The 14714-nt window shown below is 37.7% G+C and overlaps 1 protein-coding gene across 5 annotated transcripts in view; it reads right to left on the bottom strand.

Annotated features, from left to right (window-relative positions):
- The window catches only part of LMO3 (LIM domain only 3), a 54934-nt gene that overhangs the window by 37460 nt on the left and 2760 nt on the right, over nucleotides 1-14714 (bottom strand). For 2 of the 5 annotated variants that reach the window (XM_037514282.1, XM_037514281.2), the window contains exons 2-3: nucleotides 13736-13802; nucleotides 8353-8566 (exon numbers count right to left, since the gene is read on the bottom strand). In XM_037514282.1, coding sequence (XP_037370179.1) covers nucleotides 8353-8558 — 206 coding nt within the window. In that variant the 5' untranslated portion in view covers nucleotides 8559-8566; nucleotides 13736-13802. Of the gene's footprint in view, nucleotides 1-8352; nucleotides 8567-12530; nucleotides 13053-13735; nucleotides 14194-14714 lie in introns of those variants that run through there. The other 3 variants (XM_037514280.1, XM_054696417.1, XM_037514283.1) reach the window with 3 other exon arrangements.

Here is a 14714-nt window from a genome sequence, read left to right as displayed (position 1 = left end):
TTATGAATATTTTTGTATATATTTTATACATTCCATTGGAAATACTGCACATTCACTATTTATAGGAATGAAGTTTTATCACTCAAATATTCAGTGACTACATGGTTTCATTTTTAAACTGCTCAAGAGAAAGCAAAGCATATAATCATAAATACAAACTGACACTATGCGCTTGGCAAGGATGTGCCCTCGAAAGAGATTCTTATAGCTCAGATCCTTTCTTAAATGTTTTTTTCTTTTCGCAGAAAACAGAAACACTACTAGTTCATAAGTTTAAGTCTATTCAATAACTTATAATTTCTTAATATGTTCCAAAGAACAAATGAGCCCTCAGTGGATATTCACATGTAACACTACAGGCTTTAATATTATATTCACAGTATAAGTTGAATTTCTCACCTGCTAAATATAAATACACCTGCCAACTAAAACTCAGATTTAGTTTCCAAAGTTATTGCTTTTCCATTTGCCTCTCCTACCTAAGCCCTCTCCACCCCAGCAAAGACAGGTACTAATCACACATCTTACCCACTCTAATATGTATTGCTCAAAATATATTTTTGTTAGGAAGTTGATAAGTGCTGTGCTCAATATCATAAGGTACTTGAAAGTGCAACAGCCTTGTCATGACTTTTTTTTTTTTTTTTTTGGTGAAAGGGGTGCAATCTAGCAAAGAATGTAACTTAAAATTTTCAAAGTCTTGGGGGGAAAAAAGGAAAAGAGAGTTAAATAATTACAAAAGTAGCTTGTATCTCTTTTAGAATGACTATAAGGAAACCCGAGTGATATTCTAAAAGTTTTGGGAATTAAGAAGAAACTAGCTATGTCTAAAAATTTGTTTTCTCCCCTTAAAGTTGCCCGTTGGGATCCCACAGAAGAAACGTGATGGGAATTTATTTTATCCAGGTACCATTTGTTTACTATTTAAAGCCCAGTATCAGCACATTTTATGAGACTCCATGCCCCCTCACTACTCTTTGTTATATTTGATATTTACATTTACTGAAACTTAATTTTTAGCTATTATTAATAGGAGGGGTTTAATGTAGATGATGCTCTATTTCATTAGTAATAACAATGGTACTTAAATAAGGCTTTGGTGTACTCCTCTGCAAATAAACTTTGAATTCCTAAGAGTCTTTTATTTTCCCAGTAGCCCACTTGGAGAGTTTTTAATATTAAATTGAATCATAACAACACATGCTGGTTAGAGTCTAACTTAATAATGAAAAAACAGCTTAATGCTAATTTTCCAACTTCAAATCACACATCTGACTATTCCAAGTTGATTTATTTCAAGTGTGATTTTATTTTAAACTGGTAAAGACCACAGCTAGAGATTTTTGCATCATAGAAAACTATGAAGGAAAAGAAGTCAGTAAAAGACTTAGAAACTTTACATAGCAACAGAATAAAATTGTGAGGAAAGGTCTATTGAGAAGTTTTGATGAGATAGGGCAGAATCCAAAAATTGCACAGGTGACTGATGTGAGTAGATTGTAAAGATAGAAAATATGTTTGATAAATACAGTTAAAGGTTACACATAGGTCCTAATTCCCCAAGAGAAAAGTTATCCATTAATGTTGATAATAAGGGACAAAATACCTCAGTAAATAAACAAAAGAATTTGCTTTAAAGTTGGAAATAAAAATTTGAACACATTTCTTGCTTTGCAGTATAAACCCCAGTTTCAAAATGTTTCTTCATAAATACCTCAAGAAGGGAAATGTACAGTTAATTATTAAAACAAACATATTTCAACAGTAGAAACAGAAATAGAGCAGACAGTGTCAAACTTCCATGAAGCTGAGAAAAATAGATTTGGGTGAGAAAAATCACAACAGAATAAATGAGGGCATTCTATAGTATCATAAAACTTGTCTTTCCTCTTAGGTAGGTGAAAACCCTTTAAGAATACATCAGTGCTATAGATTACAATACTAAGAAATTAGCTATCATCAAGGATATGTACTTCGTGTTTCAAAATGTGCCAGAGTGTGAAAGTTTATCACGACAAAATGTCCATTCCAAGCTGGGGTATAGATGTACAGCATCTATATGGACACCTATTGCTTCAGTTGCTTAACAAAGGGAAATTCTCTAAAGGAGGAGAAGTTACTGATATAAACCAATTAAAAAATAAAAACAAAAGAAAGATTACCTTTTTAAAGAAACATGGCTAATGCAAATGTTGTTTTATAAAAGTATCTGGCCAGAGGCTCCCCTGGTGGCGCAGGTGGTTGAGCGAGGCGCTGTGAAGCTGTCTGCAGCCTCTGCAGCGCGACAGTTCGATCCCGGCCTCCAGCGAGGGTCCCACATGGCGCAGCAGACCTCTCCTGTCATGCCCACTGCTCCCCTCAGCAGTGTATTTCGTCAGTCTGCCTGCTCTGTTCCCCGCTCTGTCTCTGGTGAGTCCTCTCGCCCTCCCGCAAAACTGGCCTGTACCCCAGTTCTTGTATAAATAAATCTTTAAAAAAAAAAAGGATCTGGCCAACTGAGTAGAGTCTTACTGTTTTTATTCTTTCTCTTCCTTTTTTTCAAGATCTTGTCCTGCATTTACAATTCTTATTTAACATTAATAAAGTGAGTAACATCTACTAATTATTTTTGGAAAACGGGATGAGGCTGCAGAATGTGATTTTCAATAATAGAAGACATTCCATAGAAACTGGAAGATGTATTCAAGCCAAATATCAAAATAAGTTTTCAATGCCTCACAGAGCAATGAAGGAAAATACAGTGGTTGTTTTGGTTGGTGCAATTCTTTCCAGCTATGTAATTTTTTGTGTGAGGCAGAAAACTAAACTACATAATACAGTTCTACAATGCACATATTCATCAAAACCATTTACAGAATTACTACTTTCAGCACATTTTTAAATTGAGATTCCTTAATAAATTATGTTCATGCAGACAAAACACAGCATTAAAATTTATTATTAGTCACTTAATAGAAGTTATTGGTGAGTTTATATGAAAAGCTGGCTTAGTTTGATATACTTAACAGCAACCAAAAATAGAGATCCTTTCCCAGAGTTCTATGTATTTACAAAGTGTAAAATAAGCAATTTTAGCAATTCTCAAATTTAGTTCTCCCAAATACATTTAATCCTAAATATATATAGAAACAGAATATTTTTCTGCTAAGTTAGGTATGTCTAACTTAGCCATCATTTGTATAAAAACTATCCTTACTGAAGTAGTCCAAGCTTTATAAAGACTTTTAAAATCATAAAGAAATGGGTATTTTTTTGTATTTTTAATATTGGCAGGGCTATTTTTGTGACTATCATAAAAATTTCACAAATCTATGAAACAAACCAATACAAAAATTCACAAACTAAAATGATTATATGAATACTCATTCACCGAAAATAAATGCATTACAGAAATAAAGACAGCAAAATATTATAGATAAATTTACAAATGAGAAGAAATTCTACAAGGAGATTAAATTTTAACAGAAATTGTTGCAAGGGTGTTGTCACAAAAGAAATCTCATGTGAATTCAACACCACTTCCCAAAATGAAGGGCGCTCTCCCAAAATATTGTACAAAATAAAATTGTCACTTCTGATTTCCCTTGGTTTGTGAACTGCATATACTCTAAAATGCTTGAAAATAGAATCCAATGAAGCTTTCCTCTGATATAAAGAAAAAATGAATTTAAATTAACAACTTTTTATAAAATTATAAGATAATTTGCAAGGAATATAACAGTACTTTTCATGAGATCATGGAGTTTAATGTACTCACATAAAATATTTCATAATATGAAGATTAGACATTTCAATATGACAAAAGTTATGACTCATAAAGCATTAGGAAAACTCTACGCTCATAAAGAAAAAAAATTGAGAAGCGTTTCCTTCCATATAAAAGTTTTTAAGTTTTGAAAATTTAAAACAAAGCAAAGTGTTTTTTCAAATAAAAATATACTTGCTTTCTGTGAAAAATATTTTCAAATATCTAATATAAAACAGATGACAATCAAAGAAAAAAATCAATACTTGATTCAACATTAAAAAAATCTGCAGTGAAATATCAGATAAATAATATCCCATATTCATATTCACTTTCAAGGTCATAACCATGTTTTAATATAAATTTAACCTTATATAAAAACGTAGAAGCACTGTGTTTGATCAGTATGCAATTAAATTAAAGTGAGATTAATGCCCTACATGCATTATTTTTCTATTTTAAAGTCACTGTATTATTATATTAAAGCACAGAAAACTTGTACTCAGCATAGCAATTCCAAATGTTTTTGTTAACTGGCAACTATGGTGAAGGATAAAACAACTTTCTTTCCCAGTAGTTTCATTTTAAACAAATCATCCTCACATTTAAAAATAGAAAACTGCATTAAATTTTATTTAAGACATTTTCAGTTTTTCATCTAAAAAGAGCTATATGCAGCCTCGTGGCACAAACCATAGCAAGTAGCTCTGAATAGTACCCAGTAAGAAGCCATTCATAGAGACACAAGATGCAGCCTTTCCGATTTGATGCCTAAAATACACAAGAAGCTGCAGCCTTCGACAACAACAACAAATAAGAAAATATTGCCCATAAGCCTGAATGGTTTTGATATTTTGTACTGCCTCCAAGATGAAAATTAAAGCATTTTGTTATTTTTCCTACTTCTGACTGCTTAACATTTGTCAGAAAATCTTAATTCTTTATCTCTGATTTTATCATAGCTACTTTATTTATATTTTTCAAACTGAAATGAGGATGACAGCTTAGCAGTAACTAGAGTCCTGTGAACAGTTACTAAAACTTTACTATTTTCAGTTACAATAATTCTTCATCTACTACTAGTTTTAAACTCTAAAGTGTAAAGATGTTTCCATGTCTAATTTGTCATATATTCAAATTTAAAAATAAAAAGCGATAGATGTGTTGGACACATTTTTAACAGACACATTTCTAGGTCTTGGCATAAACATAATATTGATGGACACATTGACTTCATAGTTTAAGTCAGAAAATATGTTAATACAGGAAGTTTTGAAAAGTCAGCCCTTCTGTTCCTTTATCAAATGAATTTCTGAACACAGGAAACAACCCTACAAGCTGGCAAATTCTCTCATCAGATTTGTCCATTTTATATTCTACAGGAAAACAAAGATATTATACCAGCCCCATCGCGAAAAGTGAACAGTTCTGATAGGATTTGACACTCAGTACATAAACTGCAAAATCATTTCTTTTTCTTATGATAGATAATTGGCTGCAAAGGAGAACAAATCTGAGAGAAATCAAATCAACTTCAAGAGCAGGTTTTATAATGCTTAAGGAAATATCTTATGATTTAAATTCTTGTAGTTGTCATTCAAAGAACTTATAAAACTTGTCATCACTATCACTACTTAAAGTAACACTGAGTTACATTCAGAACTTCAAGAACGTTGCCCACCACTAGAAGGTATTTTTTAGGGGGGAAGGAAAAACTAATTAGGAAGTTAGATATAATTAAAAAAACGTTCTACTCTTATCTCAATATGATAAAATTATCTGCCTGACAATGTTAACTCTAGCCATTGATTTACTAGTGCAGGTAAACTATTGCTTTCTTTCTCATTTTCTATATTCTTAGATAGTTGCCTAATGATTTAGATAAAACATAAACCTGTAAGTCATTCATGACTTATTTGGTGCCTCACATAAATTACATAATACTGAAAGACCAAACCCCAAACACAACCATTTTAAAAGGACTTAATAGTTGAGCATTGGCTGTGCAAAATACAAGCAGGAAATATGTAAACTAAGAGGGAAATCAGACAAATTATTTTCAAAGCTCCAGAAAATAGCCACAGAATACTACTTGTTCACTAATCATATTACAGATTTTGTATAATTATAAGCAACTGGATAGTAGTAATTTTAAATGCACCTCTCTTTTCCTTCTGTTGATTTCACCTATTGCCTACAATTGTGCTTTTCACTTAGGCATTTGAGAACATTTTTGAATACATATCCACCGCAATTAATTGGTAGGTAAGATGTGCCTGACTGCATTACTCTATTTGACACATTTCAATTTGCCAAAGAGACATAATGCTGTTGAACATTACACGACTTCACTGGAACATAAGCTTTCCACATAATACTAATACTGCAGCTTCAGTATAGTCTAGAACACATAACATAATGTTTTATACACATACAATTCCCCATCTCTCTTTTGCAATTTTTAAGTGTTGATGAATTACTAGTTGCCAAGGAAGTCCTGTTATATCAACAAGCCCTCAGTGTAAATAAGGGATAAGCTTGCTGTTAACAACTTAGTTTGAAATGTTAACAACCCTTAGGCTGTTAACATAACAACTGGCCATTAATGTGGTAATAACCAATTTCAGAGGAAACTGTACTATGAGAAATGAATATATTGGTGATCTGGACCAGAGTTTATATTAGGAGTATGATTTTTAAAAATAAGATAACAAGCATGTAAAGTTTGAGTCTATTAGAAATTAACTAAAAGCGGTATCATTAAAAAAAAAAAACATGCATAGCCTTTCAGTGACTGTGATTTCTGATATGAAAACTATTTTGATAAAAATTCCTTTCAACAAAACACTGACTTGGGAACATCATATTTTTATTACCTTAAGGAAGAATAAAGCAAGCCTAAAATTATTTGGCTCACGTCGATACCTATAACCAAATTGCCATTATACTGTTAACTGTAAAACAGTTTCAAACATGCCACAGGCCTTGCGCTGGTAAATTTATATTATTTGATGTAAAAAAATCCAGATAGTTCAAGAGACTTTCTTTAAATTTCTGTCAACATTTTTCTGTATTTGATTATAGACTTTTAATCTTGCCCGGATTACATAAACTTGTTTTGGAATCGTTGCTACCCAACTCTACTGAGACACTGAAATTATGAACAAATATGAAAGCCAAAAATAAGTCAAAAAGCCATGACTATTGATTAGTAAGGAGATAAAACAATGTTAAAATCACTAGAAGTAACTACAAATACTTTATATGGAAACGACACTCTGATTTACAATGAGCAAAGAAGAAATTATTCTTTCAAAGAGGAAAGTTCAAAGACTGCAGAATTCCAAAAGAGAATTCTCCCACTAAGTTAACTCTGATTAGCTGTGCCACACAATGAGGGAGATCCTGGCTAGCAAGAGCCACTTCTTCTTGGCACCTTGCATGAAGCTGTGCACTCGGAATACAGAGAAGCAGCACCCAGTGATCATAATTAGTCAGCAGCTGTCAGATGAGGCAATCCTTAGAGGGGAAAGAGTAGAACCTGATAAACATTACTAATTCACCCTTATGTAACTACCATTAATCAAATGATATATTTTTATATGTAAAGATTGAATTGGACTGGAAATAACTGATTTACATATTAAACAGCAGCAAATCCCAGAGAAAACACCTCCCAGAATGTCTACGGTAGTTAAGGAGTTACTGTTGATTGATAAACTTTGTGGCAGAAGGGGAAAAATTTCAAAATAAATCGCTTAATGTCAGACTAGAAAAATGATTAATTATATCAAATATGAAAACCCAAATGATGCCATATATCATTTCTCTAATTTGATAGAGCCTACTTTATTAATATAAGTAATTTGCTGCTGAATCAAGCCACAAAGTTCCCTGAAAAGCAAAATAATTTTTCTTAAGTATTTCACATGTTGGGTATTAAATGCTGAGAAACGTGGCTAGTGGGTTCCATACCTTCATGATCAAGGATATCTGCATTGTCCTAAAATTGTTCACAGTTTGGGGAGTGGCTCTCTATCCCCCATAATGATGGAGGTCTTTATTTTCCATAAAGCTGCAGGCAAGTCTGAAGCTGTTCTTCGCTCACCGATATCTTTACTATGACCACTAGGAATGCTGGGGTGGGGGGAGAGTTATTCACACTTCGGGAAAGTTTTTGAAACTGTACAATAAATATGCTGATAAATACCAGCTAAGAAATTCTGACTTTGAGATCTCTGAAACAGAAGATATTGAATAACTTTATATTATGTTCAACCTACCTTGTCCCTTATGCTCTAAAAAGAGAAAAAAGTACACTGATTTCTACCACATACATCCTTGACATGAACTGGCAGTTTCAATACAGGCAGTGGTACAACCTGTCCCTAAAAAGAACATCCAGTCAAGCCAAATGGAACACATAGATAGATACTGTGTGTTGTTGGCCACTGCATAACAAGCACCTGACAACATTTTGAAGGTTGACAGGCCAACATCTTTCAGGAATATAAGCTGGTATGAAGGAAATGAAACAAAAAAGATACACTTACAAAAGTATTTTAAAAGGAATCCAGTCATCACTGGTGTGCAAGGATAATTCCTACCTCAGATAGTCTCTGCGACAAAGGATAAGATTAGCTTTAGTGTACAGGGTGGAGCCCACCTCTCCCAAGCGACAGTCGCAGCAGGCGCACTTCAGGCAGTCTTCATGCCAGTATTTGTCCAGTGCCTTTAGAAGATACCGGTCCTTGATCTTTCGGTTGCAGCCAGCACAACCTTTCGGCTTGGTGTCTGGCTGGACTGAGAGCATTTGTATACCTAAAGGAAGACAAAAGCAAAAAGAGAGCTGGGACTAAAGAAAGAATGAAAAGATGTCAAAAAACTCAAACAAGTTAAATATTTAATACTGCCTTTTACAAGGACTATTGGACTTTTTTTTTTTTTTTTAAGGGCTGTCCTGGAATCAAGCTGAATTTTGAAAACGAAAAGGCTCAAACTTTATAAACTCCTCATTAAATCATCTATAAAGTCATATATAAAGTGGTCAAAATAATCAGGAGTTGGCACGCTATACAGTTAAATAACATTAAATAATTTTAGAGTGTCTCCATTTTCTATATAAAGAAGTTCCTTTAAAGGAAAATGAGCAGATGGTTAAAATCTTAAAAGAAAGTATTAAACTATTCCATGTAAACCTATATGAATCAAAAACGAGTTTTTCTTTACTGACTAAATATTTTACTTAATATGTGTTTGATGATGGAAGGAGAATGCATTCATGGGGTCCACACAGCCTCATTTAGCAGTTGGGGTGTTTAATAGTTAAAAACATAGTTTAGTCACATGAAAAGTCACCAATACCATATCACTTGTTTGCATTTAAATACTTCTGTCTGTGCCCTTGATCTTTCAAAGTACTCATCATGTTAAAATAAAAAAAAAAATGATTCACAAGAATCAGTACCTCTAATAATGTCAGATTGCTTAACTACATACTACATGCTTTTATAGTAAATGAGAGGATAGGCTTATATAATTTGCCACCATAAATATGCATTCATTTAGTTTAGGGGGGAAGAAATAACAGAAGGCAACATCTAAATAAATATAAAATTAGAAACATACATATATATATAAATATGTACACAGATTATATACATACTATATACTAGGCATAGGTACGTCTGTGTATTTTAGAGCTACAGCTCCTTCATAAATAAGCAGTGTGTCTGGGTTCTATGAATTGCATAACTTGACTGAAATTTTTTCAATGACAGGATTTGAGCTGCTGTTTCTTTCCCAAGTGTCAAATACCATCCTCAAAAAAAATTAAAGTTGAACTATTCAGCGCCTCATCGTTATCAAATGGCCATTTTAAGCACTCTAAGTACTGCAGACAGCATCAACTCCAAATCCCCTCATTTTACAAACTATGATCCTGAGACCTAAAAGAGGCTCAGGAACTGGCTCAGGCTGAGTGACAGTGAAGCACTAGATTGGGTGGCCTTCTTTTAGTCCAGAGATCCTGCTGCTATCTTCTGCTTCCTCTCCAAAGGCATAAAGTTTTAAACTTGCATGGAGAAGGATACAAAGCAGCAATACTTAACCCAGTTTTAAGAACAGAAATGCCAGACTGTGTTCTCAGTGTTTGGGGTGTATTTCCCTACTCCTAGCTGTCTTCAGTTTTCTGTTTCCTCTGATGCCTTATGATGGTTTTATCTCCATTACCTTCATAATCTTTTTCTTTTTTAGTCACAGTGTATGAGAGACACACAGAGAAGGCGAAGGCATGGTGCCCCCAGAGCAGAGAAACTTTTCAAGCTACAAATAGTACATGAATTGCCAGTAACATTGTTAATGCGGTTGAACTTCTATTAGAAAACAACTTCTCTGGCACAGTAATGGAGCAGGGAGCAGTGAGGAAGAAAGCAGGGTGACTTTTCCTCCTGCAGGATGTGCATAGTCTGTGGTTGTGGGAGCTGCAGACTAGCAGCTGGGTTTGCACAGAAGAGCAGGTGGTGTTCCGCAGCCTGCTTTCTATTCCTTTGCTTTGAAGGAATAAGGGTCTAGTGTAGATTAATCATAACCCTTGATAGCTCTGCTAAATCTCACTCTCTAGAACTTCTAATGAATGAAGTTTCTTTCATCAGAACTAGTTACCCTCTGACAGCAACGTTCCACAAAGACTGAATCCTATTAATTACAGCACAGAACCACCCAAGTATCATTCACCCACATACCTGGATGGTGGCAATGGTGGGAGAGGGGGGGACATTTGGTTTTACTAAATGACATTCCAGGTCACATTATTGAAAACAGCCCATGATACATGCAGAGTGGCCATTCTAATTATCCAGTTTATAAGGCTATTCCTTTTTTACACAACAACAACAAAAAAAAAAATCCTTTAAAAGCAACCTTCTGAGTTGTAGCTCTGTTTCCCTTAGTTGTATTGCTAGCATCAAGCCTAGAAGGTCAGCTATCTCTATTCAAAATGCTCTGCAACTAAGACAGAGAATACCAACATTCTGGCACCAGTAACACCACCCTGCTTGTCTTCACAAAATGTTTTTGTTGTGTTGACATTTTAATTTAGCACTCAGAGGCCAATTAATATTTGAAACTCTTACATTCTGTTTGGCCTTGGGCAGAAAAGGAGTTTGATATTTTACACTCCATCCTGGTACTTTCTTTTAGAGAACAACATCGCATTTCTCATGAAAAGGAAATCTTTTCAATACTACGCAAGTTTTCAGTTGTAGGATAAGAACTATTTTGTCTCTCCACGTTGCCAGTGCCTGAAAGGCATAAAGCCGTCAGCAGCCTCCCCTCACCAGCTCAGGAACACGTCTGGATAGAGTTATGTGTTCGGAGCTGAGAAACATTTCACAAGTTGCTCATAGCACATCAGGACTCATAACTAGTTTTAGATTGGCATGTAAATTGTTCTGAGGGAAATTCTTATTGCCTCTGAGACCCTGCCATTCTGAGTTATTTGACAGTTTAAGGGAAATCATAATTAAAAAAAAGACATAAATAATAGCCTGTGCAGTGTGGTGTGCAGAAATAAGTAGAACCATTTCATTTAAACTCTGGTGAGCTTTTAATTGCCTGGATTGCATTGTGAGGCGGCCTAACGCTTGAGTGGCTCCATTATGTTCCCTTGTTCTGTGCCATCCATCCGCGCAGTCTCAGCTTCAGTAGTTAACACAACAAAGTAACCACAACTCCGCAACACGCAGGGGTTTAAAAAAATAATCATAATAAAAGATTTGCAGCACTCAGACTCAGTCTTTTATATTTTTTGGACTAACTACACATACTGAATGGAAAACATTTTGTCCCTGTCGGAAGATTCACAGAGAACAATTTGGGAGAAGGCACAGGAAGGGGGAGACCATAAAGGGGGGCTGGCAGAGATGAGGTGCCTCAGGAAGATGCTAAAATGGGAGTGCAGGTTCTGCAGCTGGGAGCAGTGACACAGATTAAAAGAATTTGGCCAACAAGGCCCTTCGATTGCCAAGAGGTACCAAACAAAAGATTTTCCCTCCTCCTGCCCATCTTCATCCTCTCCCCAGCCCCCAGCCCCGATTGGAGAACTGGATTGGGCCTAAAAGCTTGTTTCTCTCTGTTCACTGGCCCAGAGCATCCCTACAGGCTGCAGCCCCCTAAGGGACAACAATGCAAATAGATGTCCCCAGATCTCAGGCGCTGGAGCTGCTTAACTCTGTTCTGCCCCTTCAACTCCCAGCCCCCCCTCCCCATCCTTCCATCACCCCCTCCCCTTTTTTGAGCAATGGAGCTGGGAACCAATTTGATTCCCTTTTTCTCCAATGCAGCTGCAAGGCTCAGAGATACTGACATTTTTCCACTCTTATCAGTTTAATTACAGTTACCATGGCAGCAAAGTGCTAGTGCTTGGCAAAGGCCAACAAGAGATTTGCAAGACTGAGTTCAATTTTGATGCAGCTCACATGCAAAATAAAAAAAAAAAATAAGAAACATACATACACTCTAACAAAGAATCCCTTGCGGAGTTTATGCTCCAGCCTTTTGTGGTTGGGTCTTTGCAGCCACACAGGAATGATTTGCAAAGAATGTAGCAGTATTTGTTGCACCTAGCAAGATTAATTGGTTTAAGCAGCAGTCTTTCAAAGCAGTTACAACAATAATATTTCGGATCTTTTCGAAAGACACAAAAGCAGCCCAAGAGCAGGGAGGCTTTTGAGCAGCCAAGAGTGCCGAGCGCGGCAAGTGCATCCAGGATAGATTGTAACCTTACCAAAACTTTTCTCCTTTTTCTGCATGAGTTGACTTAGGCGTGCCTGAGCTGCAGCAGCTTCGCATTGAGCACCAAGCCCACAGGTAAAAGCGGAGGGGGGTCTCCTTGATTTGGCTCAAGTGTGGACCTGGTTGCAGCCTGCGCCACGGCCACGGAGGACCGACTATTGTGAAGCCACTTTGGGAGCAGGTCGGAGTGGCGGCAGGGGGTGGGGGAAGGGATAAGGGCAGCCAGACGAGCCTCGGCGCACGCAGAACCCCTCGCAGTGTGGCAGTGTGCAAAATGATGGCGAATGACAAAGCCACATGCTTCCTTAACTCTGCCCGTAATCCTAAAATCCCAGCGGCCCCTTTTAGCTTCGTGGTAACAAATGGATTTGATTAAACTGTCACATGCAGCGTTAGCATAGCATATCATGTTCAATAGGAAAAAGATCATAAATCTGACTTGTATTTCATAACAGCAATCTGGGTAGCCCCCGTAAAAACGTGCTGCATCAGTTTGAATCTCAAGCCACTAGGACGCAGGCACCTTGTTCCCCGAACCCTTCTCTCCTGGCCACTTAGCCCCAAATCTCCCGCCCCCAAACAGTCGCTCTTCCATCACGCAGGACAAACATTGTGTCATTACGGCAGAGAAGGGAGAGTGAAGTGTGAACAAGCGACCACGAAAGATTGTCAGTCATTGCAATTCTTGCAGGGTTGGGGGGTGTGGGTGCCACGAATTCTAGCAAGTAAGGGGAGGGGGCGACGCGAACCCATCTAGGACAGAATTCCCTTCCCAGGGGCCGGCCCAGAAAGAACATTTCCAAATTGCAAACTCTCCCGGCCCCTCTCGCCCCAGGAGCCAGGGGTGTGAAAATACTGCAGTTCACCGTGAACTTTGACTATTAGCCACTCAAGTCGTACTTGAGACGTGCCGCGCGGCGGCCGCGCTCCCTCCCTCCGCCAGCATGTTCCGCCTGCATCTATTTCATGTCTCATCATAAAAATAATGAAGCCTCACATGATTTAAACAAAACCGTCTCAGCAGAGCTGCAGCCCGACGGAAAGTTGCAGTGCGGAGCTGGGCTGCAGCTCCAGTTTATGCCTCATTAGGAGAGGCTGGGGAAGCAAAAATACCCACATCCGCACACGCACGCGCGCACCCGCAGACACACACACCACCACCAAGCCGCCGCGTGTGTACACAGTCGCTGCACTTACCTTCTCAATTAAGCGATACAGGGGGAGGCCGTTCAGTAAGCACAGTGGCTGCTTTGTAGCGCTTCTCCTTGGGAAAGGTCAAAAAGAAGCATTGTTTGAAAAAAAAAAAGGGGGGGGAGGGATTCTCTATTTTTTTTTTTAAGTTTAAAATAATGAGGTCCTCGAGGATCCGCCAAGTAATGGTGTTGACCGCATCTGAGCCACAGGTGTCCTCGTTTTAGGCAATGCAGTCCGAGCTGGGTCTCTCTGTCCTGGCTCAAGACAACTTAGCCCAGCAGCACTCGAGGAGCAGAGCTGAAGGAAGCCCCGGCTCTCAGCTGCAAAATGCAATCCCTTCCCAGCCAGACATAATACAGCCCAAGAAAAGGTCACTCAGTTATTACTGAGTCGGCGGAGCCCAGGCAGCGCTTGTCAAGACCGCAGAGAAGCAGCTCCCTTCCGATTTAAGACTATTTACCTCTCGCCCCCACCCCTCCCTGCTCCTCTTTCCTTTTCTCCCTCCCTCTCTCGCTGGCTCCCTCGCTCGCTCTCGTGTGCCTGTTCTGCAGCTCAGTCAAGTACAGCCGCCCTCGGAAAGTGCAAAGCAGCCACGAGACAGATCGGGCTTTGTTGCTAATTTCCCAGGGTGAAAATTTACAAGCCTGCGAGTGCAGTCAGCACAATCACATGCATATGCTGCTCGCAAACGCTGGGGATGACCCTGTGCGCAAAAAGTGACCTTTGCGGGAGTCGAGTCAGGAAGGACCCTACCTTCTGGACCGGTCCAAAAGAAGTCCTGAGCAAGAACTCCGGAGGCAAAGGGTACAACTCCTAACATAGCCACGGCAGTTTGGCATAGGTGGCCCCATTTAAAACAAACTGTCTTCCGGAGCCATTTCTGAAGCTACCAATTATGGAAATTAAAATAAAAGCAAAAAAAAAAAAAATAAATAAAATAAAAGCAAGGGAATCAAACTGCTACCACAATAAACTGGAAAGA

The sequence above is a fragment of the Talpa occidentalis genome, unplaced genomic scaffold, assembly GCF_014898055.3.
Source record: "Talpa occidentalis isolate TD23 unplaced genomic scaffold, MPIMG_talOcc4v2.1 talOcc4.16, whole genome shotgun sequence".
NCBI classification, from domain to species: Eukaryota; Metazoa; Chordata; class Mammalia; order Eulipotyphla; family Talpidae; genus Talpa; species Talpa occidentalis.
Note: the sequence above shows the minus strand (reverse complement) of the source record. Positions and strands in the feature narration are given on the sequence as shown.